The sequence below is a fragment of the Lepisosteus oculatus genome, chromosome 7 (assembly GCF_040954835.1).
Source record: "Lepisosteus oculatus isolate fLepOcu1 chromosome 7, fLepOcu1.hap2, whole genome shotgun sequence".
Lineage (NCBI taxonomy): Eukaryota > Metazoa > Chordata > Actinopteri > Semionotiformes > Lepisosteidae > Lepisosteus > Lepisosteus oculatus.
Window position 1 is genome coordinate 6,485,258 of NC_090702.1, and position 27,943 is coordinate 6,513,200.

Below are 27,943 nucleotides of genomic sequence, written 5' to 3' on the forward strand. Positions count from 1 at the left end.
GTTGAATCTGCATGCAGAACACACTGGAACATTTCTGCGGTGAAATACTTGCTGCACAACCTGTACTTATTCGCTCCTACAAACTCTTGCTCTCACCCACGGAGAGATCAGGGGTTTGCGACCGCATGGCGACCATACAGTACTTTCACAAAGCTCATGATTTTCTGCTTAATTCGGAATTTGTCATATTTTGCGATACCATCAACTAATTTATTTGGTGACCGAGATTTAAGAACTGGTCTGGGAAACTGGGGCTGCAGATCCCCTTAACTAGCTTCCTTGCACACATGAATGTCTGTTACTCTACACGGTGACCTACCTCTCTCTTTAGCCAGGACTTCAGTGCAGTAGCTAAAGCTTTCACTCCCTGTATCAAGTAGGCAGGAGGCTGGCAGTTGTCTTCTCTCAACTCTGCAAGATCATCGGTAAATCAACAATGTTTATAAAGCTGCACAGCACACACAGTGGAGAAGATTGGAATGTGTTTGGAAAAGATACTTCTAAGGACTCTGCTGTCTTCCTGAGTTAAAACTTTAGCCCTAATCCTTTACTACCTCGTGTTACCTATAGTATATGAAGTTTAAAAAAAAAGGAAGAATACAAAACTGTTTGTGAATACTATAAACCTTTTTGTGTTTGTCTATTATTGTGACTTAGTTGACGATCAGACCACATTTTTTATGAGTAATTAATGCAGAAATCCAGGTAATTCCAAAGGGTTCACAATCTTTTTCTTGCAACTGTTGTGTCCCCATCACTATACTGGGGCATTAGGACCCACACAGACTGCAGGGTGAGCACCTCCTACTGGTCCCACTAACACCTCTTCTAGCAGCAACCTTAGTTTTTCCCAGGTACTGGCCAGTTTCACACCTGCTGAGCTTCAGTGGGTTACCAGATATGAGTTGCAGGGTGATACAGGTACTAGGTGAAACAGTCATAAAAAGGATGTATGGATGACTTTTACTGTGCAGATGATGACTACATTTGTGGGTTTTCATTACCTTTAAGTGTTTCCAGCAAGTTCTTTGCCACATACCAGCAGATAGCCTCAAAGTAAGGGAATTTAAAGAGATCAGGTGTCTTTAACCGTCTCTCCATCTCGTAACACCTGCCAGGAGAGAGGGGCATTAACACCGTGGACACAGGGCCACATTTCAATCTCAACCAAAAGCTTGACACAGTCATAAAAATACATAAATCAAACAAATATAGTTTCTAGTGCAGTTGTAGATACAAGATTATGTACAAAATTGAGAATTTTCCAAAACATATCTCTTAATTTTTGTAAGCAATAACAACAAAGATTTTTCAATGCTTAGTTAAAATGCAACAACCAATTTAAAGTCCATTTTCTATCAATTACACAAAGTCTGCAAGCGACTCAATAAAGATTTAACGACAAGGTCTGATGTGAAAAGTGAAATGACAGCAGAACTGGACAAAAGCAAAGGAACACATTTAGACACAAAAACTGCACTTCATCATCTTACCTGAGCTGCATTTCAATATTAAGATTGTGTAAGAAATTCCCGCCAAAAGCCATGCAATCCTGAGAGGTGAGAACAGCATGGATCCACCCTGTTTAAACAAAAATGCATTAGTTGTTCGCCAAAACCAAGTGGGCATCTTTGAGACATGAGTAATTGAATGCACAGTGTACACGATTGTTATGAAGCCTCAAGCTATTCAATTCCCTACCTCGTGAAGCAAGTCCACAATGATGTCTGCAAAGGACTATTTTGAAACCTATATTTCTGTCAGTGTATCCTGGTACAATGGATCCAGAACATTTATACACATTGCTCTGCAATTGATATTAGGGGTTTCAGTGGCTCTTAAGACTGCAAATACACCAAACATGGACATGTGGATGAGGTAACTTCTCAGAAGGACAGAGTACGCATTTTGAGCAGCAAAAGACAAGGCTAGATGGAGATTTCTCAGGCTGTGTGAAGGTCCCCTTTTGAGTTCTTTTATTACCTCCACAGAAAGAAGAGAGGACCAGTTAGTATGTAACCTGAGACTGAGGTGGGAAAGCTCTTTCCAATCTCTGTTAGTCAGGAGGCTGGCTCCTGCAGTAGGCTGAATGTCTAAGTAAGGGGACAAAGTAAGAGGACAAAGAGTGGACAGGAAAATGACAAGCATCGGTAAAATAGCCCCAGGTCAACTTAAACAAGAGTCAGCCTTTCTTGGGAGGGGAGTTTCCAATAAAAAAGTTGAGAATCAGTTCAACAGCACAGAGGTTCAGCACTGAAGTCTTTAAACCCCTTCTTTATGTGGCCACACATTCTAATAACCATAATAATGGTAAACTTAATGAATGCTTCCAAGGAGGCTGTTTACTATAGTGATGACGTGAAAGAGTTGGTGGCGAGTGGAATTCGACACCCTGCTGATGTTTACTACACTAGTAATTTAGCACATGTTTGTCATGCTGACTGTGCTCAGGAAAAGATTCCATCTCGAACAAGTACTGTTTACTTGCTGTGGCCTAAAGCCTGCTACTCAAATTTAAAAAGTAGGGGGAGTTACTGTCTGTGTCAGTCAAAGGAAAGCTGAATCTGAAAAAAGCGTTTTGTGCTTATTGTTCAAAAATGCTGGGATAACCAATGTCTGAGAAAACAAGACAGTCCTGGTATCAGTGCTCAATTAACCACTTTTTCATTAACCACTCAACGGAACAAATTATACCTAACCGATAACTCAACAAATGTTTCTTTAAACCAATATATTATACCCTCTAGCTTCTGATACAATGTGCCTTCTCATAGTCCTCATAGATAGACAACAGAAAAACATAAAAACTGCAATAACATAGCCATTTAAAAGTGATGGTAAAGAAAAATCTTCATATTTTATTCCCTTCAATGAAAAATCACTAAGTAGAAACTGGATTCGTCATGGCAAAATTAAACTAGGAACATATTTTTCAATATTTTGCCAAGAGTCATGCAACATGTTTTGTTTAGCTGGCAAAAGGAAGGTTTTCAATGCAGAAGACAACATTTTGCACATTTTTAATGCAGAAGTAAAACACCATCTTTATGTTAGGAAGACATTTTAAGATGGCTTTCCACGTGGCTCTGACTGAAATCTGTTTGCTATCGGGATTTTTGTTTGTTAGCATTTGGGAACAGCAGGTGGGAAGAGGAATTCTTCCAGGGAAGGGCTGAGTATCCTGGCCAGGTCAGACCCAGAGCTACAAAGCAGGAAACACTGATTTTCATACAATTTTCACGACTGTCTAACAACTGATGCCCTTCGCCGGCAGAGAAGAGCCCTCATTTAGAATCGAAATAGAAAAAAAAATAGCCGCACAAAAAGCGCCAAATCCCGGCTTTGCTGTTTTGCGACTCCAAGGATAAAATATATTCAAGTGCCGTCAAAAGGAAATGTGACAACCAGCTGCAGAAAAAATCAACAACTGTATCAAGTATCAAGGACTTAAGTGTAGGTAGCTTCCACCTTGTGCCTATATGATACTCACTGGTGAAACTTTGGGATTTTCTGATTGTGATACAAATGCGCAATGATACTAATACTACTAATCCAACATTCTACATTACAGCGATCACTATTTTAGAAATTCTAATTACAATTCCTGGTGGGGCTGTGGCACAGTAGTTAGCACTGCTGCCTTGCAGCGCTGGGGCCCTGGGTTCGATTCCAGACCTGGGGTGCTGTCTGTGTGCAGTTTGTATGTGCTCTCCGTGCTTGCTCCAATTTACTGTCCGAGTCTAAAGAAATGCTGGAAGGTTTATTTCCAGAAGGCAATTAACATTGCCCCCTAGTGCAAGTGTGAGTGTGTGCATCTGTTTGTGGCATCCCACCTTGGCCTCTCCTGTACTCCCACGACCCCGATTTGGAAGAAGAGGTTTGAAAATGGATGGATCCGAGGAACTGAACCCAGGGTCCCTGTGCTGTGAGGCAGCAATACAACCATCGCACTCCCCTGACACCCTTCGATAAGTAATTTGTTTAAAAATACATCAATTTAAAAAACTACCCACCTAAATAAAAATACCTTAAAAAAGGATGAGAAGATTACCAAAAGCCTCAACTACTTTCAGAATCAAACTTTCATTCCACCCAATTATAAAATAGCATAAATAAACTGGTTAACTGGTTTGCAGCATTTGACAATCATAGGTGACACCTGATGTGGCATTTTTACACCATTTACATGAGATTTTCTAAAAAAAACATCTTTGTTTTAATTCCTCACCTACTCTCTTATTAAACAACTTAGCACCGGCCTCTCTCTGTGCGAATCTAAATATTTACAAGAAATGCCAATAAACTAAAAGAACTGCAGAATTCCATATTAACACAAAATCACCGTGCTGCTGTGGAAGACTGGAGGCTAGTCATTTAAAAAAAACAGATTTTCGTAAATAAAACTCCAGTTCCCTTTAAGGCTGAATAGTCTTAATTTGACTTTGGACTCCTAAAAAAAAATCTAACAGCCAGCCAGAAATTTTTTTTTTCCTTGGCAGCGACACGGGAATTCGACCGTTCGAAATGCACAAACGACCTGAATTTTCCTCGCCGAGTAGAAAACCACCTTTAAAGGCCTGTGTTCTGCGACATGTTTGTGCGTCGCTGAGGTATATAAAGAGTAATTACAATGCGTATTCTTCAGCAGGAAAAGTATAGAGTCCCTGTCTGCTTTCGCTTGCCTAGAGCTGCGGTAGGAAACACAACGTCCAAGACGTCTGCTTCAGCCTGAAAAGAGTTAAGGGACCTGGTCAAGGAGGCGGCACAGGACACATCAGTCATTTAAAAAAAAAAAAAGAACAGCCATCATAACAACACAGTACAAGGTCAAAGCAATGAGGAGGAGCAGGAGAAACAGGACTGGAAGAGGGCCTCTCCCCTTACCCGTGGGAATGAGAAGTGTCGTCCCCTGCCGCACCACACACTTGTAGCACTTGTCCACCTTCTCCCCGAAGAACACCTCGCTCTGATTGGGGGACGAACTCCACGCCTCGTATAGTGCAAGATTCGCCTCGGTGGGCTTTATCAAGTAAAAAATCTTTTCACCCTTAAAAAAAACAACAACAACAGATACACGCCGGATCAAGAACCATTCCTGCGGAGTGTGAAACACCGTCAAATCCACTGCATTTGCAATGAGCAACAAGAATGACTCTGGATGTTCTTTTCATGTGAGGAATCTCATCTTCTGGGGTTATTCTATAAAAGGAACTCTTTTACCATGACGCACTGCAATTAAAGGGATTAATCCTGTCCGGCTCCAGGATTAAGAGTTGAAGACACACTGGAGTCAAGAATTAAACCGCTGGAAATAATTCCATACCCTAATTTTTTTTTTTTGAGGCAAACTGCAACACGGAAAAGGTTTGGAAAAATCATGTCGCTGACAAGCCCCAACCTTCAAACCACTTGTTTCCTCTCGCACTCAAATATCCCTCTTTGCTTAGGTTTGGCTTTATTTGTGTTCACCTTTTCAAAGCAGGAGACAAAACAAATCCACACACAAAAAGAGGGGACAAAGGGAAATTAAGGAGAAGTGCATTTCAAACTGGGTTAGCAGGCACTTCTTGACACAGAGGGCTTTTGGAATTGAAAACAAACCAGCCGGGCCTTTGTTGCTGAAGTTGACACTGTGCCTTTCTTCAAGAAACAGCAGGATGAGATCCCCAGATAAGCTGACTGGCAACTAAATGAGCCAGATGGGTTGAATGGCCTCCCCTGCTTTGAAACCTCTTAAAATTTATCCTTTCCTGGCTCCACCATTACAGAAATGTCGGTATTTGTATAAGATTAGACAACAGGGTGTCCGTTTGCTTACCCAGAGGACATGGTACCAGACTGAAGTGCCCCCGAAGTCTATGTGGAAGTCTGTGTAACTATCTTTCACCCCCATCAAGCAGTACTTCTGCACAAAGGGCTTTGGGAAGACAGAGTCATCGGGCCAGTAGTTCTCCACCCAGGACATCTTTTGAGCTATATCCGGAACCACAACCAGATCTGCCATTCTGGGCGGACGGGCGACAGAAGATTCAAGTTATTGATCTTTTTACACTTAACATTATTTTTTTAAATTTCAACAGAGCTTTTAATAACTGTTTGCAAATTTTTTATTTCACCGGCAACTCAACATGCTTTTTTACCTCCTTCATGCACAATAATATTAGTTTACTTTAGGAGGTGTACAGAGTGCACAAACACTCAACGTTTTGAGCAGCATTAATTGGAGAAACATTAGACACTAGCATTAGGGCGATAGATAGGTCAATACAGGTCTGAGTATGATCAAGCCGTTTATATTATCATCCCTCCAAACTATGCAGTGAGAATTTGAAATACAAACAATTCAACTCAATCCAAATCAGACAACTATCCACAAGGAGAGTCACAGTTTTGAATTGTAGACACATCAGGACCATTGTGTTGGCAGAACAATGAAAGAAAGGACAGCAGGTAGAGTTGAAGGGATTGTAGCAGACTAAATATGTCCTCCTGTGTGAGGGAGACAGTCCGAGCCCTGGCTACCACAAATTGTTTTATATTAGATATGGTTACTTGGGAAAAACACTGATCCCTGTTTTTCAACCAGGTGGCAGGTCTGACTCACATTAAGGGGTGAGGCCATGCTTATTACACGCACTGTGAGCAGGTAGAACAGGAGGATCTCTGCTTTAAATGAGACGAAAAACAGCCAAGCATGCTCTAACCTGAACACTACATTTATTCAGAATATCTGAAGCCTTCAGCCAAGATGTGGGGCCTGCATTCATAAACGCACAGCAAGAACTTACCTTGTGTCCGAGAACTCCAGACTGATGACATTTAACACTTTTGGCCGGTGGGAACTGTAGTAATACTTCACAAACTCACTGAGTTTTATTTTGCTGTCTGCTTGCCGGGCCACATCAATGACATCAATCACTTTATCACCGCCTGGAAACAACAAGCGTCCCCACGGTAATTATCAAAACAAAGAGGATGAGACCACAAGTCAGGTTTTCATATTATAAAAAGCAAATCGGTCTTTAGTGTACACGCCAATAAAATAAAAAAAAACACACTGCTGTTTTTCAAATGGTTGAGCATGAAACGGCTAAATTCACTTCGCAGATGTGACGGACGTCCATCTGTGGCAACCATTATTTCTGGGGATTAAATCAGATCCAGATCTCTTTGCTCTCGTTAAAGGCTTAGATAAACAAATCTCTTTCCTGTTGGTTCCTAAAAAGTCAATCCAATAGACTTTAAGATCAACAGTAGCATGAACCAGAGGACGCATCTGGAATTTAGGAGGCAGTGAAAGACTGAGAACAGAAGGCACTTCTTTACACAGAGTGTAAAGCCATGTTTTTGAGGTTGGTAGCCTGGACTCCCTCCAAGCAAAGGCTAGGAGAAATGACCAATTCTAACATATAACATATTGGAAAACAAAACACACTGGGCCTAATACCTGCCCTCAATCTTACGTTCTTACAAACCCGATTCCGATGCACCAGAAATGATCACATCATATCACTAACAAATGCTCGTGCCGATCAGCTTCGCAGTGTAACCTACTGCACCTATCAAAATTGTCGAAAACATCTTTATTAAACCGGATAAAGCTGGGCTTGTCTTAAATCTGGAGTTGCATAGTTCCCCTACACTCTCAGCCAAGAAATAATTTGGGTTTAACAACTGTTGTGCAAAAAGAAAAAAAAAAGCTTTCCCCTGTTCTCTCAAGCCATGTAGCAGGCAGCTGCCAAGCTGTGTCAAATGAGCAGAAATGCCCATCTACCCCGCTTACATTTGAAGGAGCTCATGGAAAGTACTCGTACAAGCTCACTGACATTTTCAAGGTCCTGCAGGAGATCTAATGAAAGGCAGAACCCAATGTTTCCAGATCGCATTACTTACAAAGATGAGAAGGGTACAGACAGCGAGGGGGGAAGGGGGGGACATGCACATGTCTTCTTGTGTAGATAACATTACTAGTAGACAGCTGTGAAGCAGCAAATCAATATGGCAGGGAGGTTGGGCACCACGGACAAGTCCAGTGTAAAGCTAACAGGACAGCTGGCAGCTGTAAAAGGCCTCCCCGATCAGCCCAGCTAGTCACCAGCCTAAGCCGGGACAGGAACAGCTGGAGTGAAGCCTCCACAAAGAGACTGCAGTGTTCGGAGGCTGAACAGAGTCACGGCCGAGGTGCAGAGGGAAATACTGGACGCACTGAAGGCAACTGACATTTCAGGGCAGTAAATCCTGAAATCCCCCCTTTTTAGAGCCAAGAGAAAGGTTTAACAAACCCAGAATGCCACCAAGGTTTCTCAAATCTGTGTTTCCACCTAAGCACATTTTCTGTGTAACGTTCCCAAAGTGGAAAAAGGGCTACTTTTTGTTTTACATTATAAGGGGGGGAATAAAACGTTCTAAACGGTTGTACAGTGACTGAGTGCTTTTTGCTGCCTCACAGCGCTAGGGCCCCAAGTTCAATTCTGGACCTTGTATGTTCTCCGAATGTTCATATGGGTTTCCACCGGGTGCTCTACAGTCCAAAAACATACTGGTAGGTTCACGGGCTACTGGGGAAAAAATGGCCGTGGTATGAGTGAGTGCATGTGTTTGTGACTGTCTGCCCGGAGGTGGACTGGCGTCCTGTCCACGGTGTACCCTGCCACGTGCCCGTTGCTTGACGGAATAGGCTCCAGCTCCCCCCACGACCCTGAACTGGATAAAGTGGTGAGGAAATAGATGGACGGAAAACTTTCTACATGAAGCATAAACCTATGATCCTGGTACATCTACATAGTTAATACCGAGACAGCTATGAAAAATAGATCCTGGAAAATATAACCAGCTCATGTTTGGTATTCGCTGGGCTAGCAGATGGGTTGTTTAAGTGTTCAAAGTCAAACAAAGTTGAGTTCAAGACACCTTACCTCATTTTTACTGAGAAGCATCAAAACTAATGGTGTCCGCGCTGGATTCAAACATGAACGTGTACACTGCATGGTTACAAGAAACCTAAGAATTGTTCACTTGCTATTTATCTTTGCAATGGTAAATGCTATCCCTGACAACGAGTTCGTGTTTTTCAACTCTAGGCTGAAGACCAGGCAATCACTGAGATTTAAAAACATAAAAATGTTACAGCAGCCACAGTTTAAAATGGAAACAATTCACACAGGCTACTGCACTCTTTACATTCTCCGAACCAATGAGACTAGCACAAATTAAAAAAAAAAACAGACTGCTTATGTGTGACAAACTACACTTTTTTCACCTAGACAGAATCTTGGGTCTCCTTTTCCCTTCAGACACAGATTTTCATTCCCAAACTTAAAAGGGTAGCATCCAGACAGAAGGTACTCCCCTAACTAACTGTTTCTGCTTGGAACTCTAACCTTCTTCAGTCTGAAAATGCAATTGAAACATTGAAACAACAAGCACAGAGCAGGCAAGACTGCAGGTTCCATTTCTCACAGCAAAAACAGAATCAAAACGTTTCCTGTTGAAAAAGGCGTGACAGCAGAGTTAGCTGTGGTCAGGCCCAGCAGGTACTGAGCCTCACAGCTGTGGGTGTGCAGTGCAGTCTTGTTCTGAACTGCTAAACCTTTCAGTGCCTGGCTTCCTTGAAATAAAAATTACTATTATGAGCGTACTTGTCTGGTGGCTTCTGTAATTCAAGATAAAAATCAATGGAAGGCTGATCTGAGATTTAAAAAAATCTTGTAGGATATAATGGAACCTCAAGCAAACCGCAATTTCTATGAGGAGCAAGATAGTACAGCACAGTACTATGAGAACTCAAAGCCTATTCGACGTTTTTTTCAAAAATTGGCTACGTACTCTAAGCCATATGTATCATTTCCAATAGAGACGGCAACAACATATCCACCACATTTTAATCACCTGTCATATGTTGTGTTTAAACTTCAATGTATGCTTTTTAAAATGATAAAAGAATGATAATCACTTAATAAAGAGTCAACAAAGATAACAAGGAAATAAACTGAGCATCAAAAGAAACCTATCGCTCATAATTGCAACAAAAGGCACTATGTTATTACCAGGATAATGGCATTCTGGGGAGCAGGCGCACTGACATTGATAATTGTCATCAACAGGATCAACAACTGCAGTCTCTCAATGTTTCTCAGACTGGTTATTAAATCTCAGTAACAAAATAAATCCACTCATGGTATCGCAAAAAATTCGACAAATTCTGAATTGAGCACAAAAGCGCAAAGGTTGTGAAATTAATGTATGGTCCCTGTGCTGTAGAGAGTTTAAGAGAATTGTGACCTAAATCAGCCCTTCCTGCTCACTAGTCAATGTAATAACTAATGTAATCCGATGTAGCAGCGAATATGTACAGGCTGTGCAGCAGTTATTTCACCTCTGAGCTAATCCAAGGTGATCTACATGCAGAGTAAGTAAGTAGTATTTGCTTACAGCAAAACTGTTTTTTTATACTCATTCTGAACTGCAGATGATGATGACAATATGGCGCTGTGTATACTTGGAAATTCCGTCTATTTTGCGATGTAAATTGGAGGTTTTACATGTAACTGTGTACATTTGACTTTCACTGTGGTCTGAAATGCACTCAATGTTGATTCTTTCTAACCCTGAAATATAAAAATAGCATTGCAGTTCCCCTTTAATCTATGATGCGAACTTTGCAGGATTGTAGATCCTGTGCTTCCAGAATTCTGACCCATTTCTCTCAGACCCTAGAAAAGTGTCTCTGCTCTAGACGCCATTGTCCTGGTTTGTCCTGCAAATCTTCAATCAAAGTGGCCTTCTGGGTGGCCCGAGTACAAATGTCTCCTTCTGATCCAGGTGTTGAGGGTTTGAGCCATGTCACTAGCTGACTGTGACTGGAATTCCACAGAGGGTGGTCCACAATTTCACAAGCATACACTTTTCAAAGATGGAAACAAATTACTTTAGTGGACTGAAGGACTCAAGAAAGTAGACATTTTTTTTTCCAAAATAACACCTAAATAAATATCTTTACCCATGTATGAATAACTAAGTCACTGTTCAGAACTAGTCACAGTACTTTTGATGTAAGTTAGTAGAGAGTATTCAGCTCTCTTGGACTTTTTTATGATGTTATAATACTGTATTTAATTAGGATTTTTCCCCCCCATTGAAATTAATTCACAATTCTAAAGATCCTCCTAGTTAAATCTCAAACAGAAAATAACTGCTGAGGTATTCACCCCCTTTGCTAAGACACACCTAAACAAGCTGGAGTGCAACCAATTGTCTTTAGAAGTGAAATAATTACTTTATGATTCCTTACTGAACACAACTGGATGTTTAAAAGTCCAAGGGGAAAAACTACTATTTATAGCCACTATATTTTGCCAGTAGAGCAGAAATCCTCTTTATGGACTGTATTTGTTTTTCCTTAACATGTAAATCCATCGGAGAGTACTCACCCACATAGTGCTGCACGTCTTTGACAGAAAAGGTGGGGGGAGGCAGTCTGAGTCCCAGGCCGTCCAGTTTGTGCACCGCGATGGGGTAGTCAAAGCCCTGCTTCTCCAGGTAGCGCTGCGTCACCTGGCTCCCTTGCATCTTCACCACCATCTCATCGGCACTACCACAGGGGGAAACAGAACACAGAAAAACCAAAGGGTTCCATCACTTCAGTTCGCAATTCTTTACTTTGAAAATCATGTCAGGTTTTTAAGAGTCCGTCCATTTTCTAATAATAATAATAATAATAATAATAATAATAATAATAACTGCTTACACTTATACAGCGCTTTTCTGGACACTCCCCTAAAAGCGCTTTACAGGTAATGGAGACTCCCCTCCACCACCACCAATGTGCAGCCCCACCTGGATGATGCGACGGCAGCCATAGTGCGCCTGAATGCTCGCCACACATCAGCTATCAGTGGGGAGGAGAGCAGAGTAATGAAGCCAATTCAGAGAGGGGGATTATTAGGAGGCCATGATTGGTAAGGGCCAATGGGAAATTTGGCCAGGATGCCGGGGTTACACCCCTACTCTTTACGAGAAACGCCCTGGGATTTTTAATGACCACAGAGAGTCAGGACCTCGGTTTTACGTCTCATCTGAAGGACGGCGCCTGTTTACAGTATAGTGTCCCCGTCACTATACTGGGGCATTAGGAACCACACAGACCGCAGGGTAAGCGCCCCCTGCTGGCCCCCCTAGCACCCCACTAACACCACTTCCAGCAGGAACCTTAGTTTTTCCCAAGAGGTCTCCCATCCAGGTACTGACCAGGCTCACACCTGCTGAGCTTCAGTGGGTTACCAATTGTGATATGGCTGCTGGCTTAAATGAAAAGACTAACTGAAAGCCCTGTGGTGAACTGGCGTCCTGTCCAGGGTGTACCCCGAACAAGAAGGAGTGAGAATGTGAACTGATGGCTAGAACACTAACAGAAACACTGTTACATTCATGTCTGTTCACCCTGGCCTTAACTTCACTCTGGTTTTCATTATTCTTAACGAAGAGCCCAGACTGAAAAACTTGTCTCACCAAATATTTATTTTGTGCGTTTTATTCTTTATTTCCCTGAAGGCAGGATCATGCCAAGAAGACAGTTCTTCCAAAAAAACAGCCAGTGGCCCAAAACACTCATTTACTCAAAACACGCAATTTATTTTTGTCTGTTAAGGTCTCGTGGCACTCAAAACATTGAAGACGGGAGCACAGAAAACTCCTGTTTTATTTCTGAGAGACCTTGCAGTCATCTCTATTAAGCAAACAAAATAGTCCCTGTACTATTCCCATTTTCTGCCATCTTAGATTGAACCCTGGGAGCCTCATGGTAGGCATTTATACAGCAGTTATAAATTTATTTTCTGGCCAACAAGGATATTCCTTGTTAGGTGCGCACATCATATTTAAAGCACAATTACTATTACAGAAATGCAAATGTCCAGTAAAATATGTAGTCATTTCCAGTGAAGGGAAGCAATCTATATGCTAGTACTCCCAAATTCAACACCGAATCTCAGCTGGGATGCCTGGGCTTTAAGTAGCTGTGGCAGCGTGCTTAGGCCGCAAAGGAAAACCTAAAGGTTTTTTTCCATGCTGAAAGGAAAAGTAAAAAAAAACTGTTTCGGCTGTGGAGACTTCTTCAACTTCACCTGAAAAGGGCTTCACCACCGAAACGTTGCGTCTCTTTACTTTTCCTTTCTGCATGGAATAAACCTGTACCTGTTCATATGGATATTTACGCAGCAGTAATTGTAACAACCGAAGAATCAAACGGTGTGTCCTTTACAGGACAATCTGTCTGTGCCCATTGCAACACCATGTAATAATAATGATAATATTGCTTTATTGGCTATATACAATTTCTTGCATTAGGAATTCGTCTTTTTGCATACCCTAGCTTGCTCTCCATGAGACACAGGCACACAGACAGGGAGAGAAGCTTGGGATCAGAGCGCAGGGTCAGCCATTGTACAGCGCCCCTGGAGCAGTTGGGGTTGAGGGCCTTGCTTAGGGGCCCAACGGAGTAGGATTCCTCTCCCGGCTGCGGGATTTGAACTGGCAACCTTCCAGTCACAGGCACAGATCCTTAGCCACAGAGCCACCGCTCCGCCCTACGTACGCCCTACGAGGCCCTTCCTACCTCAGAGTGTACAATAAATCGAGTGCAAAAACTGACAGGGCCCACTTCAACCTTTCTGATACAACAACAAGTATCTATGTGACAACTTTTTCAATCTTTCAAGTGCTAACACCCCAACCTAACTGAACTTGGGTATGATAACGACAGAGAAGGCACTGATGGAAGATAGAAACTACCAACTTATTTTTAAAACTCCAGTCCTTAGTGTCCTCCTGGGCACCCAGTTCTTTAAAAGGTAAGGCAATTTTATCAAAATTGGACTGGAATTTCCCAATGGGCAATGTCTGGGCAAATTGCCTGGGTAATTCTTCTCCTGTATGGTTGGCCATTGGCCCAGTTTGCCTTCAGGGAAACAAAAGAACAATTATGATTTCAACTCCCTACCTGATCTTTATTGCGTTACGAAAGATGGTGGAAATGTTGAACCTGTCCCCAAATATGATGAGAGCTGACAAATACCCTTCGACAGGATGCAAGACTTCTTCTAAGGAGATGCAGAGAAAACTCGAAGGCAAACACGAATCCCACTGAAGACCAGCTTCATTAAAAATGTGCTCAAAGCTGACATGACGCCTTATACAATTTCTGTCAGCACCTGGAAGAACCTTTCAGCACTGGGAGCTGTTTTTTTTTCCAGGAACAGATTTTCAAACAAATGCACCTACAATGAACAATTCCCACTTAACAGGTTAAGCTACAAAAAAGGCAGTATACTAAGTAGAATTAGAATGCAGGTTGTGGCATGAAGCCATCTTGACACCTAGTGTTCTTCCAAGCAGGATCAGATGCTTAATTATAAGTACACTATAGGTAAAGGCAGCTAATAGAGTCTTAAACTCATTTTTCAGGGGTAGTTTACCTCAGCTGTTTCAAAACGGATCACTGCATTTATTGTGCTAAGTGAAAGCTTTTTACATTCCATAAAAATCCATCTAGAAGCTTCTGAGTTATCAAAACATTTCCAGAAATTACTGAGTATTGTACAGACTGTTTAAAGGACCTGCAATGGAATAGAAATATTAAAATCGCCTACCGTGGAATACGCTTTTAAGCGTCAAACTCAGAGATCAGTAGAGTTGCTAGCCTGAATTTACCAGGTGTGGTAATGTATCAACAGAGAGACAAAAGTTTCAAATGTGCCATTAAAATGAACATATGTGCACCGTTCGGTGATGGTTTCCATGACAAGACGCGAATCTCAGTTGTTCTACTGCAAAAAGAAGGCTGTGGTACGGCAGGAAAATGACATCCCAGGGTGTATCAGGGTACTAAGCTGTTTAGTCCCCGCTGCCAAGGTCTAACAGCACAGAACTTTCATCCCCTACCTTGGAAAGGTCCGGGCCTGTAGCTGCCGGACAAACACAGAGGTCCCAGCCTGAACTGGTTTGGTGCCATCGTCGGGCTCAGTGTAGTCGTGTCGGTGCCAATTATTGCGCTTCTTCACTGAAAGAGGACACAGGGAGGTCAGTTCCATTTAAACGCGCGAAACGCATTCCGCTTTCTCTCCGTTTTACGTCAACGACGTCGGTGAAATCAATTCCACAGCAAAACCGGGAAAGCCCAAAAAAACTATATTTAAGGAAGCTGTATCTATGACCTTTTAGATTCCCAAAACTCCAAATATGGTCCCAGTTTGTGGTGGAATGATTCCTCTATGTGACTGAATATTCAGACATCTGTAAAGAAGCATATAACAGGTGGCCAAATAAAACAAAAATCCCCTTTTCGTAAAATATGGAATAGAAATTCTTCAAATGGACCTTTTTCCACATAACGCAGATAAAAGTCTTAACACAAAAGAGTGCTACAAAATTCCTCTGTTTTTTTAGACCAAGAAGAGCATTTTGTAGATGTGTCCACAGTTTGTGAAGTCATTCCTCCTCCTGTAATAATTCAGTGGCCAAAAGGGCTTTCTGAGAAAATAAATTAGCTAAGAGTCAGTTAGCTTATTGTTGAACACAGAGCAGCTCTACTCATATTGACTTTTATTCAATTTCTATTACATCTATTATTATGTAACCTTATTTTCATAACCTCAATTTTGTGATTTTTGTGTTTTTGTGATTTTTGCGAGCTCGCAGAAAAGACATTTCATTGCCAGCAACGACTGCTGCACGCTGTATTTCTGTGCATTTCGTAAATAAACTTTGATGTGATTTTTGATTTATAAAGAATTAGGAACAGAATGGTGATTTGCTTTTTATTTGGTAAAAGGATTGTTGTCCTCATGCATCCTCTTGCATTGAACAGTACCACGATCTTCAAATCTGATTTATTAGGATTTTTTTATGTCTCTTGCAATCGGGATCATTAAGCAGTGAAAAAGGTCTGTGAACATCAGAAGAGTCACCACCCCTTTTACAATAAAGGCATTTTTATTCTTATTCATTGATTAGAGAGCTATTCAATTACCCATCGTTCACTCATACTGACCCATGACAGATTCTCGGAGGGCTTACCGGTTCTTGGAAGCGTAAATCAAAGGAGGGAGAGCTCGTTAACACTCGTTATACCCCTGCGACCATTACCGCGTGCGCCGAATAACAAAGAGAAGGCACTTACTCAGGGAGGGTCCATGTATTTTGTCACAGTTAGGACAGTGGTAGACGTCAATATCAACAGCATGGTGCTCCTCCACTTGAACACAGCTGAAGAGGGGAAACAACAAAAGCAGTCATGAGAAGAAATTCTGCTAACAACCATCACAACAAAAGCATGCTATGATGACCAAAGTGTCGCAGGTAGCAGAGAGCTACAGGACTATCTGGTCTTACTGAGTCAATTAGTACAGCTGTTCTTATGTGAACCACCTAGAGATGTTAACCGCCATTTCACAATGGCGGTTAACAGACAACTTTCAAACCAAAATGAGATGCCATTCTAAGAGAGATAAAGTGTGTGTACGAATGTTATAAACACCAACTTCTCCTCAAAGAGCTGCGCTACCCCTTCTCTTATGGAACAAATCTTCAGTAGTCAAGAGTCAAGGTTTACCAAAATACCATATGTTGGACTTGTATGTAGGCTGTTCATATTTCACAGCCCATTAATGAACTAAGTAAAAAATGTTGCCAAACACCGGGTGCTTTATAGAAAATGTAATCAAAGGATATTGCAATCTGCAATGGATTAAAGCAGAACTCTCCTTATTTGCTCATTTACAAACAACTTATGTGGAACTTTGTCTACGTGGACATCTTAGTAGTGCCTTAAAAATTTTGAATAATACATTAAAGTCAAACTATTCAATACAGAAGGCCGGAGGACTGTTACGCTTAGATGCACGGACTCCTATAACTACTCCTAAACAGCACAGAGTACCTAAATGGAGTTTAATGTTTAAGCAGTACATTCTTGAGTTGCACAGTTCTGTTGTCTGAAGAGATGTATAGTCACGTAAACAACTGCCAAACTGAACTGAATTACTGCGAGGTATGTACTGTAGCCACTATGTGTGAAGAAGTTAAAAGCATAAATTAAGAATGTCCAAACATAGGAATCAGGATACACAGGACAAATACCATTTCACTCTGTCAAAGCTTACCTATATGAAGGTTTTTGACTGTCATCTTATTATGAATATCATAGTCATCTTAATTATGAGTAATCCGGGGGGGGTAATTTTGTTAATTCGTAACAGGATTTTAAAATGAAACTTGAGAAACCTTACCTAAACAGTGGCTACTCAACTGAATGCATTTGATCATTAACTTTTGTGTAAGTCTCTGTGCAGACATGAAATCGCCTCAGTCCCTGTACAGTCACTGTACGTTTCTTCTTCCTGGCTGGTGTGGGCTCTGTCTCACAGAGGGTCTCCTGGGTCCCGTCTTATTCCAAACAACAAAAAAATTGCCCCATTTAAGGCTCAGCAGCTGCTGTTTTATACCAATTTCCAGACACAGCACTGTCGGAGCTACGCCAGTCAGCTTAGTAGGCACAGCAGTACCAACCAGCGCAAATCAACAAGGTAGCTCACAGATCCATTAAACTGTCACGAATTGTTTATATGCATGCATACCAACCGCCTAAAAATCCAGAAACAAAGCTTACAAGTTCAGTTGATATCACTAAAATGAAGCAGTACACAGAAGTTAACAAACTGTATATGCTTCTTGTTCTAAGGAACCATGAGAATTTGTAAATTGAAACAGAGAATGTTGTGTAATACAGTACATATACAGTATTGTGCGTCAAAGCTACAGTACTGTAATAATAATAATAATAATAATAATAATAATAATAATAATAATTGCTTAAACTTATATAGTGCTTTCCTGGACACTCCACTCAAAGCGCTTTACAGGTAATGGGGACTCCCCTCCACCACCACCAATGTGCAGCATCCACCTGGATGATGCAACGGCAGCCATAGTACGCCAGAATGCTCACCACACATCAGCTATCAGTGGGGAGGAGAGCAGAGTAATGAAGCCAATTCATAGATGGGGATTATTAGGGGGCCATGTCCCCGTCACTATACTGGGGCATTAGGATCCACATGGACCGCAGGGTGAGTGCCACCTGCTGGCCCCACTAACCTTAGTTTTTCCCAGGAGGTCTCCCATCCAGGTACTGACCAGGCTCACACCTGCTGAGCTTCAGTGGGTTGCCAGTTGTGAGTTGCAGGGTGATATGGCTGCTGGCCGTACTATCTAGTCTTAATGAGTTGAGGTTTAGCTCTTGTTTCAAAAGCAACCTACTTACAGAAACTTTGGAATTACGTTTATGCTTCCACATGAGTGCCAGCTATGCTTTCTCTGTATAGTCATTTCAAATGCTAAAAGTTGTGCAAATGCCAACTCAAAATCAGAAGCTGGTTTGCTGCTTTTCCCAGTTTTTCAGGCTTAACGTGTATTCACAGACACAAGTCAGAGGGTTAGTAAACCAGTGAATCAGGTTAGATGCAGTGAAGACTGAAATTTTATTACAGTAATCACAACAGCTGAAACTGGATGTTCATACTCATTGAACTAAACAGTACATACAATTAACTTTTTTTGCTCTATCTGTAGGGGGATTATCCATAAAATAAACCATAACTGAAGACTAATTTGTCTTATTACATATTTTAGATGCTCAAAGAGGAATTGCATTACTAAAGGACATATCATGAGCAGAAAACAGATGAGAAAAACAAGGAAAAGGACATAATTCAATACATAACTTGTATTAGTCGATGAAGAGCAAAAAAAGGCAAACGGATTAGTCACAACTTTACTGAAACACTCTTTAAAGTACACGGTACAACACCATGTTAATGGCAGCCATCTGGGGCAAGGCAAAGGAAAATTGCTAGAAAAAGGACCATTGACCATAATGAAAGATATGGAAATTCCAAGGAGTAGCAGTGCGTCCTCTACTGTGCGGCACAAGAACTCACGTTCTGAAGCACAGCAGGACAGGAAAATCAACTCTGACCTGTGGCTGCAGTCATCTGTGACTTTCAACTCTCAGCAACTTACTGTTCAAATGAAGAGAAACTGATTGGACTTCAAAAGGGGCTTACTTAGCCAAAGCTAATGGCAACACTTTCCAGAGAACAAAGGGCTTTGCAAAAGAAGTGGGCTGCAAAAGTGAAAGACAGCATAGCACTGACATAAAAAAAATGCATGATGCAGATTTCCAAAGCTTCATCAGTCTTTGGCTTTACCGACAAAAACTAGCATAAACCACCTTAGTTCTGGACAAACAAAGCATCAACCACATATCGAGCGTCTCCCTGCTGTGTGACAACATACAGTACAAGGCTGATGGTCTCAGTGAGCTTTATCAGAGCAGCCGGGTAGTGGGATTAAGATTAAGACAACACCAGGGGCGCGTTTTAGTGGAAAAACAAAGGAGTCACCAGTTCCAGTAACAGCCTGGTGAAAGGTCCAGTAGATGTATTTACTGGGAGGACATTAACATCAAGAAATTTGGATGAAAGGATTGCTGAAGGTCCTGTACTGCTTTCTCTTTGCCAAGTCTGTTGTGTGATCAGATGGAATATTTTGATATATAAAATGCAAATGGGCTCAATGGTTTTAATCGACCGAGCTTCACAGTTGTGGACAATTATACGGCACAGCGCTCTTCCCTAGTGAACACGGTTGAACTCATTTGATCATTTTCCCCCCTGTTTTTCTGCTGGGATGTACACACTGCACCATCAAATTGTGCCTTGTTAAAAGAAGGGAAGCTTTTACTGGGCGGAAAAGATTCACAACGGCAATGATACGAATCTAATTTAGGTGTTTCTACTAAAATAATTAATTTTATTTAATTAATGTTAGAATTACAATCTTGTCTGTGCTGACCCAGAGTCAAGACACCTCCTTCTCTACAAGCTATGCAGTCAGCTCTTTCATCTAATTTAATCAAAGATTACAGAACAGGATAAAAAAAAAACATTCATCAATTCAGTCCTTACCCCTGCTTTCCTCTATAGGCCAATAACCAGACAGCAATTTGAATCCAGAAATGCAACACTTCTTGTTTCTTGTTTCCAATCCAAAAAGATTTCTTTTAGTGCCGAGATTCGTATTTTCCCCAGTTGTGCTTTTTGCCGTGCTGTGGAAGCTCACTTGGTTAGGCCTGATGTTTAAAAGTCTGGAAAGCCATATAGCAATGTGTTTGCTTGAGTAGCCACTGTTAAAAAAAATGATAACGATGAACTCCTTAGACGTAGCTCTTCTGAACAGTCCACTCGAAGCGCTTTACAGGTAAAGGAGACCCTACTCCACCAGCGCCAATGTGTAGCCCCACCTGGATGATGCAAGAGCACCAGTACGCTCACCACACATCAGCTATCGGCGCGGAGGAGAACAGAGTGATGAAGCCAGTTCTGAGATGGGGATTTATTAGGAGGCCATGACTGGTAAAGGCCGGGAATCTGGCACCGGGATTAACACCCCTACTCTTTTCGAGAAAGGTCCTGGGATGAAGTCAAATCCAGAAGTATCTTCTTTCTGTGACACCTTGTGAACAGAGGCTGGGGCGACAGTGGGGGGGGGAGGGGGAGGTCACAACCCCCGTGGGCCCCCCCTGCCTGACCCCCAGCACCACAGCGACAGTCTTAAAGGAGAAGGAAAGAGGGGGAAGGGCGACCCCCTCACCAGGCCATTCACAAAATGAAGAGCCCTGCTCGGGAAACAGAAAGCAAACCCACCAACACCCTTCTGCGAAATGAGCTGTAGCGCACATCCCTTCAAACTTTTTTTTTAATATTCTACTCTGGAGTGCAGCGTCATTCCGGCTGCAGAGAGAATGACAAGCGAGAGGCGGCACTAGGGCCCAGACCTGAGGCTTGCCCTCCCACACACCTGCTGCCCCGAGTCTTCTCTCCCCAAAATCATTTCCCACTCTGCCGACAGATTCCACGCACGGGCTCCGACAAACATTGAAGCCAACTTTAACCCGACACCGGCAGAGAGCAGCTGACCAGCCCGAAGCACCAGCAAGGTAAATAAAACCGTAGGGACGGAGATAAGGAGCTCAGATTTCACACAGAGCTTTTTGAACACAATAGCCTTTTTGCTCTGGAAGCTTCCATTCAGTTTGGTCCTCAATAAGGAGAAGTGGTTTTCACCTCTGTGCCGCACAGCCCCTGGCAGCGTGGGGACCCTGGGTTCAATTCCGGGTCTGCTGTCTGCGTGGAGTTTGTATGTGATCCCTGTGCTCCCCTGGGTGTAATCCAGATGCTCCAGTTTCCCCCCCACTGTCCAAAAACATACTTGTAGATTGCAAAGGAACAAGTAAAAAGTTTATTCCATGCCGGAAGGAGAAGAAAGGAAACTCAACGTTTCGGCTGTGGAGCCTTCTTCGGGTGCGAGGCTTGATACTTGATAGCTTATTTGGCTTCTAGGAAAAATGGACCTGGTGTGAGTGTGTGCTTGTGTCTGTCTGCCATGCAGTGGCCTGGTGTCCCATCTAGGATGTACCCATTGCTTGCCGGGATAGTGTCAGAAGTGGTAAAAAAAAAAATGCCTGGATGATTCTACCTCCTTCGACACTTTCAGCTGCCTTCAAGTGAGCAACAAATATAGAACTGGCTCGGTCTTCTTTGACCACCTTGTTCACATGCCTGAGATCTTGTCCTGAAGGCAAGCTAGCAATTTACTAAGAAACTCAGGCAGAATGTTTATTGAAAAGAAACTGCATGCACCCACAGGAGTGTTTGGGCTCTCTTTATCGCTAGGAAGTCACCTGTGGCATCTTTCACACTAATTTGGGAGCAAAGGGAGCTACTTTGTTTTTTTTGTAGTTCAGGTGGGTAGCTGCGTCAGCATGCGTGATCTGCAAAGGAACAAGTAATAGGTTTACTCCATGCTGAAAAGAGAAGAGAGAAAAAATGTTTCGGATACACTTGAAGAAGGCTTCACAGCCATACACTGTCTCCTCTTCTCTTTTCAGCATAGAATAAACCTATTACTTGCTCCTTTACTACTTTTTTTTTGTTGTCGTTTCCACAGTAAATGATTTGGTCTCTCCAAACAACAGGTCTCCGAGGGTGGAGAGGGTTAATTTAGCTGTGGCTAAATCGATCGTGCCTGAGAAATAAGAGCAACAGGTGAAATAAGGTCACGCTGAAAATGAACTGTATGTCCAGTGACACTTAAAAGACTGCTGTACAGCACAGACACTCGGGGAAAAAAGTGTGCTGCAGACAAAGCCAACCTTAAATGATGCTATTACGAGCCGTTAGAAATGATTTCGTGGCGCAACACTGATAACTATTCTGTCCATACAATGCCCACTATATTCAGCCAAGTTTCTGAATTTGAGAAAAATTCACCAAGGGAGAAAGGGGGCTTAAACGATTATGCACACATACCAAGATGAAAGCAAACTGCTTCATGGCACAATCCAAGAAGTATTTGCTTGTTTTTCTAGCTAAAAACCACGGGGATCATGTCTTACACACATTTACAGTAAAGATGTCTTCTGAAATTGAAAGGTTTTTCAGTGGACAAAGTTATACTGTCCGCTACACAATAAAGGATGGATTGAAAACAGGATTTTTACTCAAATTGGATTATTTCCTCAAATTCAGAAAAATGTCTACAGTAATGGTAGCTGCAGCTCTATCTCTAAATACTATAAATATAACGTTAAGATGTTGCAAACAACTCGCAAACAGGGACATACAAAAACCGAATGACTCATTGTTATAAGTCCAATGTATAACACCAAAATAAGCTGGGAGAAGGGAGCGGAATTCAGCTGTAGAACTATGGTTCATTACCAGAAAGAGGCTGTTACTTGGAAAGAAAATGAGTCTCTTGTAATGTTAGCTCTTCACTGATTTTCATAAACCTTTTCGGCATTCAGGAAGGTACAGTTCAAGTACAACTTTAGTCTCTCTCTCACACCTGAAGAAAGCTTAATAGCAAAACTGAGCCTTTCAACTTTGTTTTTCAGCGTGGAATTAAACTTTACTTGTTTCTTGGCTGCCAACACAACCTGACAGCTTCCCACTCAAACACGTAAGAAACCAAGTCTAACAGGCATTAGGGGCAGGATGAATATCATGCTGATTTTAACGCTGAAACTTTTGATTTGAATTTTTTGTCAGATAGCCAGTTAGCCAGACAGATACTTAGTCTGCTAGCCAATCGGACATGCCGGACTGAGCAGGCCCCGATCCCTAAGGATCAGATCCGTTTGGAGACGTTGCAGTTAAAATTCCAGACTGGGCTTACAGGGATTGAGGCAGCACGCCTTCCCTGGTTTGGGGGAAGCCCCACTGATCGACTAGGAGGGGGGTGATGCCCACATCAAAGCTCTGAGAGCTGACTCCTCACCATTGTGGGTGGGAAGCGATCAGGAGAGGAAACTACCTTTGAAACTCAAACAGGGCTTCTTTAAAAGGGAGAAACTGCCTGGAGGAGGGAGCTCGGAAATCCTCTGGGCACTTTGATCTAGGTGGAATTGCAGGAAGTGTGTTTGGTGGGGGGGGTGGGAGGGGGTGTGGGGAGTCACAAAACAAAAACAGCTTTAAAAGCTGCGAGGAAGTGTCAGGAAGTGTCAGACCGCTGGGATCCCCAATATACAAAGCAGAAAGACCCATACAAAACTGAAGCAGTTTCTTGAAAGTCAAGTCTGCAGTTACTAGTAACTATAATATGGAGCGGAGCGGTGGCACAGTTGCTAAGGATCTGCGCCTGTGGCTGGAAGGTTGCAGGTACAAATCCCACTGCTGGCAGTGGAATTCTACTCCGTTGGACCCTGCGCTCTGACCCCAAGCTTTTCTCCCTGTCTGTGTGTCTCATGGAGAGCAAGCTGGGGTATGCAAAAAGACCAATTCCTAATGCAAGAAATTGCATATGGCCAATAAAGTGGCCTTATCTCTTATCTTACTCGACAGAGCACACCACACATACTCCTAACAGATGAGGACGAACTAAAGGCAATCTTCCACTAAGCGCTGTTCCGTATTCTTCCTCCGAGACATGTGCCCCTCTGGCCCTGCTGCCTGCTGACCTTATGATCAGGAACAGAAACAATGGAGCTTACATGTCACCCAGAGGACAGCGAGCGGCCGAGCCTCGTGAATCCTGTGACGCCCTACAGGCCGCACAAGCCCAGAGCCCCCCTGGTTTCCTGCTGGCCCCAGAAAGCAGCTTCGTCCTTAACAAAGGTGGAACTAAACGGTTTTCAGCACCGCTCAGCTCATTCTCACTGCCATTGCCAAGGATTAGTAATAATAATAGCAGTTGCTCACACTTATATAGTGCTTTCTCGGACTCCCCTCCACCACCACTACCAATGTGTAGCCCCCACCTGGATGATGTGATGGCAGCCAAAGTGCGCCAGTACGCTCCCCGAACATCAGCTCTCAGTGGGGAGGAGCACAGAGTGATGAAGCCAGTTCACAGATGGGAGATTGATTATTATCATAGTATTGCAGGCCCAGAGTGAGAAAGCCCTCACAGGGTTTTACCACACTTCAGCTAGGCCATGTCAGCATAGAGGAAGGGGACCGGAGAGTCCCAGTCTATTTGGTGACTCTTGGATGACCTCCTAGCGATCTTATGAAACATTTAAATAGCGCAGGAACACTCCAACAGTACCAAGCCAATAAACTGATCAGTTCTGGACAAGTCAAACTTTGTATAAAAGACCACACAAAAATAGTTGTCAGTAGGCAGAGACGTCACATTTTATTGTGTAAAAAAAGGCACGAAAGCTGCACAGTACCTCCATATATACAAGGTGATAGTGACTGCTACAGTAAAGTATCAGTGATTCACAGCTGTAAAGCTCTTCGGTAATTCCAGAGATATTGCTGCTGAAGAGTTTTACATCTTTGAAACACTGTGGGGCTACAGTGCTTTCTACAGTATTGACTGCTTTATTTGAGTGCAATGCTTTTTTTTTTGTTGTTCTATACCTCCAAAAGACGCTCGGAAAAACACAGAGGAGGTAGGCATTTCAAAAGCAGGGCTCTGGGGCATGACGCACTGTCCCTGAGTACTTGAATCAGAAAATACTATGCAGCTCTAGGGAAACTAAACCTGACTGCCCAACAAAGCAAAGGGCTAAAAGGAGCAGGGAAGCTGAACAAGGTTTTCCCCTGGCTGGGGTGCCTGATGTATAAACCACACTGTGATGCCAGTGAACTACCCTCCCAACTTTTCCAGATATCCAAAAACAAGGGTCCATCCAATGTACAACCACATTAAGGGAAGAGAAACCGCAGATCTGTGTTTGCCAGCTACAGTAGGCCCACTTAATACAATAGTCTGTATTCCATTAATTCTGCAGCCATTGACTACTTCATTAAAGCACTGAATAGTGTTAGTCCTTAATGTCAGCAGGCGGATATAAACTGCAATGTGTTGTGCTTCAACTGATTTATTGCTTTGTTTCTTTTCGGATGGATCGAAACTCTCCCTACACACACAAATAAATACTCCCTGGAGAAACACAGGTAACGGGGCAATTTAGAGCAGCCGAATAGCCAAGTTATCCTGCATCTTTATGAGATAGGGAGCAGCTATAACACCTGTAGAAAACAGACATGAACATGCAAGCTCATTTCAGCAGGCTCTCAGAATCAAGCCCATGCTAACTCGAACAACACCGTGCTGCCCAGTTAACAATTCAACTATCGGTTAACTTAGGGCACAGCACCTAACAGCACAGGAAAAACACTACTTCTCTATGAATTGGCTTTATTACTCTGCTCTCCTCCCCACTGAGAGCTGGTGTGTGGTGAGCGTTCTGGCGCATTATGGCTGCCGTCGCATCATCCAGGTGGATGCTGCACATTGGTGGTGGTGGAAGGGAGTCCCCATCACCTGTAAAAGGCTTTGAGTGGAGTGTCCAGAAAAGCGCTTTGTAAGTGTAAGCATTTATTAATTATTATTACTTCCAGAAGAGAAAAATCCACAGACGATGGAAACCTGCACAACATTTTCTGTCTTTAAAAATTCACAAAATATGTTACAGACCTCAAAGTTTGTACAAAACACGGGTCTGGAGGTTTTAAACTTCCATGCACACGAGAACCATCACCCCCGAAAGCAAATGTGGCCCTCAGGTCAGCCTCTCCCTGTTGACTCTCCACAGAAACATCAGCGAGAGGGGAGCCTTTAACTAATGTTTCTCTAGAAAGGCTCTGTTCACCCACTGCATACTGTCCCTCTCATTGCTGGGGTCACAGCTCCTACCCACACACACCAGTCTATTTTTAGACTTCAGCTTCCTGTTAAAAGCCGCTCCAGGCAGAAAATACGCCGCACATGAAAAAATAATTATTTTAAAATCAAAACCACCGTCCATTTCCTTTTCTATTGTTGCCCCCAGTGAGATTTCTAAAGCAAAGTAGATGCTCCTGCAAGAGCTACCGGAAAGAATTAAGCCCAAATGCACAGAGCAAAACTACAGGCCGGGAAATTTCTCACCGATATATCAGGAAAGGCCTTTTAAGTGCACCGCAAAACGATTACAGAAAAATATCTAAGAAATAATCGAAACTCAAGCAACTGCACTAGCTACCTTAGGCTGAAGGCTACAATATTAAAGGCTTGCATGTGACATTTTTTTTTACACATGCCTACTCAAAGAAAAAAACAATTATTGGTATTTTTGTGGGGGGTGGGGGGGTTAACACACATAATTCTGTATTTTTATCATCCATTTGCATTGTAACAGTGCCTTCCTGTTAAGTTATAAGCCATGGAAAATTCCCTCTGCACCTCACAGGCTTTATTTAAGCACTCAAAAGCTGCTGCAGCACAGTGTGAAAATTGCCAGTAATCATCCACGCTGATTATACAATAAAAATGCAGAGCATTTCCCTGTCTGCTGTGATACTACAAACACTCATTCCCATACTATATTTTCAGTCTGATAAAGGGCCCCAAAGTGAGTCTGTGAAGCAGATGAAGAACTGAATGACTCCAATTCAATTTGCTTTGGTTTCCTTTTAGAAGGGTGTACAACAGACACAGACTGATTGCACTTTGCAAGCCAACCTCAAAGGCTGCAAAGAAGCACAAATGGTTTTCAGAACTTCTCTACGACACCATTGACCATAAAAAGACAGGACACCTCTTCCCCCTCAGCTGGATAAACATGCCAGAGGCACATACCTCAATTTTGGAAACTCTTGGGTCTGTCACAGGGATGCAGTTTTTATTTATCGCATATCGTTTCTGTGCACTTTTCAAGACCTTCCAAGAACGGTACAAATAAGTCAAAAGAAAGAAAAGCACAACTGACCTAGTAAAGCAGTTACACAATAAAAGCCACTCCGAAGAGTCTTTAAATGAGATTAAAAAGTGGCCGTGTTTCTGAGGAATTTGGCAGCAAGATCCACAAGCACACACAAAGTCTCTACTGCTGAAGTCTGGTCTTCATAGGTCTGACCCCAAACCAGGCAATTTTATGGAGGTGGAGAAGTAATATATCTGTCATGAGCTTCAGATTTCCAAATCTGTTTGTAGCCTAGAAGTGGAATTTGTCCCGTCACAATTTAACTAAAGAAAGGCTGCATATCCATGTCTTGATATTGGACAAAAGCATTAGTTAGCAGGTTATCTGTTAAAAATCAAATACATATATATATATAATTATTAATAGGTTTATTCCATGCTGAAAAAAAAAGAAGAAAGAGAACACAACGTTTCGGCCGTGGAGCCTTCTTCAGGTTTCTTCACACCTGAAGAAGGCTCCACGGCCGAAACGTTGTGTTCTCTTTCTTCTTTTTTTTCCAGCATGGAATAAACCTATTACTTGTTCCTTTGCAGCCTACGCATGCTGACGCAGCTACCCACCTGAACTACTATATATAATTATTACTACATGACGGCAGCACAGAAGTAGGTCACATTTCGTAAAGGGGTG

The 27,943-nt window shown here is 42.5% G+C and overlaps 1 protein-coding gene across 1 annotated transcript in view; it reads right to left on the minus strand.

The window, feature by feature from the left end:
* The window catches only part of kdm7ab (lysine (K)-specific demethylase 7Ab), a 53,460-nt gene that overhangs the window by 13,317 nt on the left and 12,200 nt on the right, over window positions 1-27,943 (minus strand). The window contains exons 2-10 of the mRNA XM_015353028.2: window positions 16,175-16,260; window positions 14,938-15,055; window positions 11,430-11,590; window positions 6,789-6,930; window positions 5,819-6,005; window positions 4,885-5,047; window positions 1,494-1,581; window positions 1,005-1,111; window positions 320-411 (exon numbers count right to left, since the gene is read on the minus strand). Of these exons, the coding sequence (XP_015208514.1) occupies window positions 320-411; window positions 1,005-1,111; window positions 1,494-1,581; window positions 4,885-5,047; window positions 5,819-6,005; window positions 6,789-6,930; window positions 11,430-11,590; window positions 14,938-15,055; window positions 16,175-16,260 (1,144 nt within the window). The remainder of the gene's footprint in view (window positions 1-319; window positions 412-1,004; window positions 1,112-1,493; window positions 1,582-4,884; window positions 5,048-5,818; window positions 6,006-6,788; window positions 6,931-11,429; window positions 11,591-14,937; window positions 15,056-16,174; window positions 16,261-27,943) is intronic.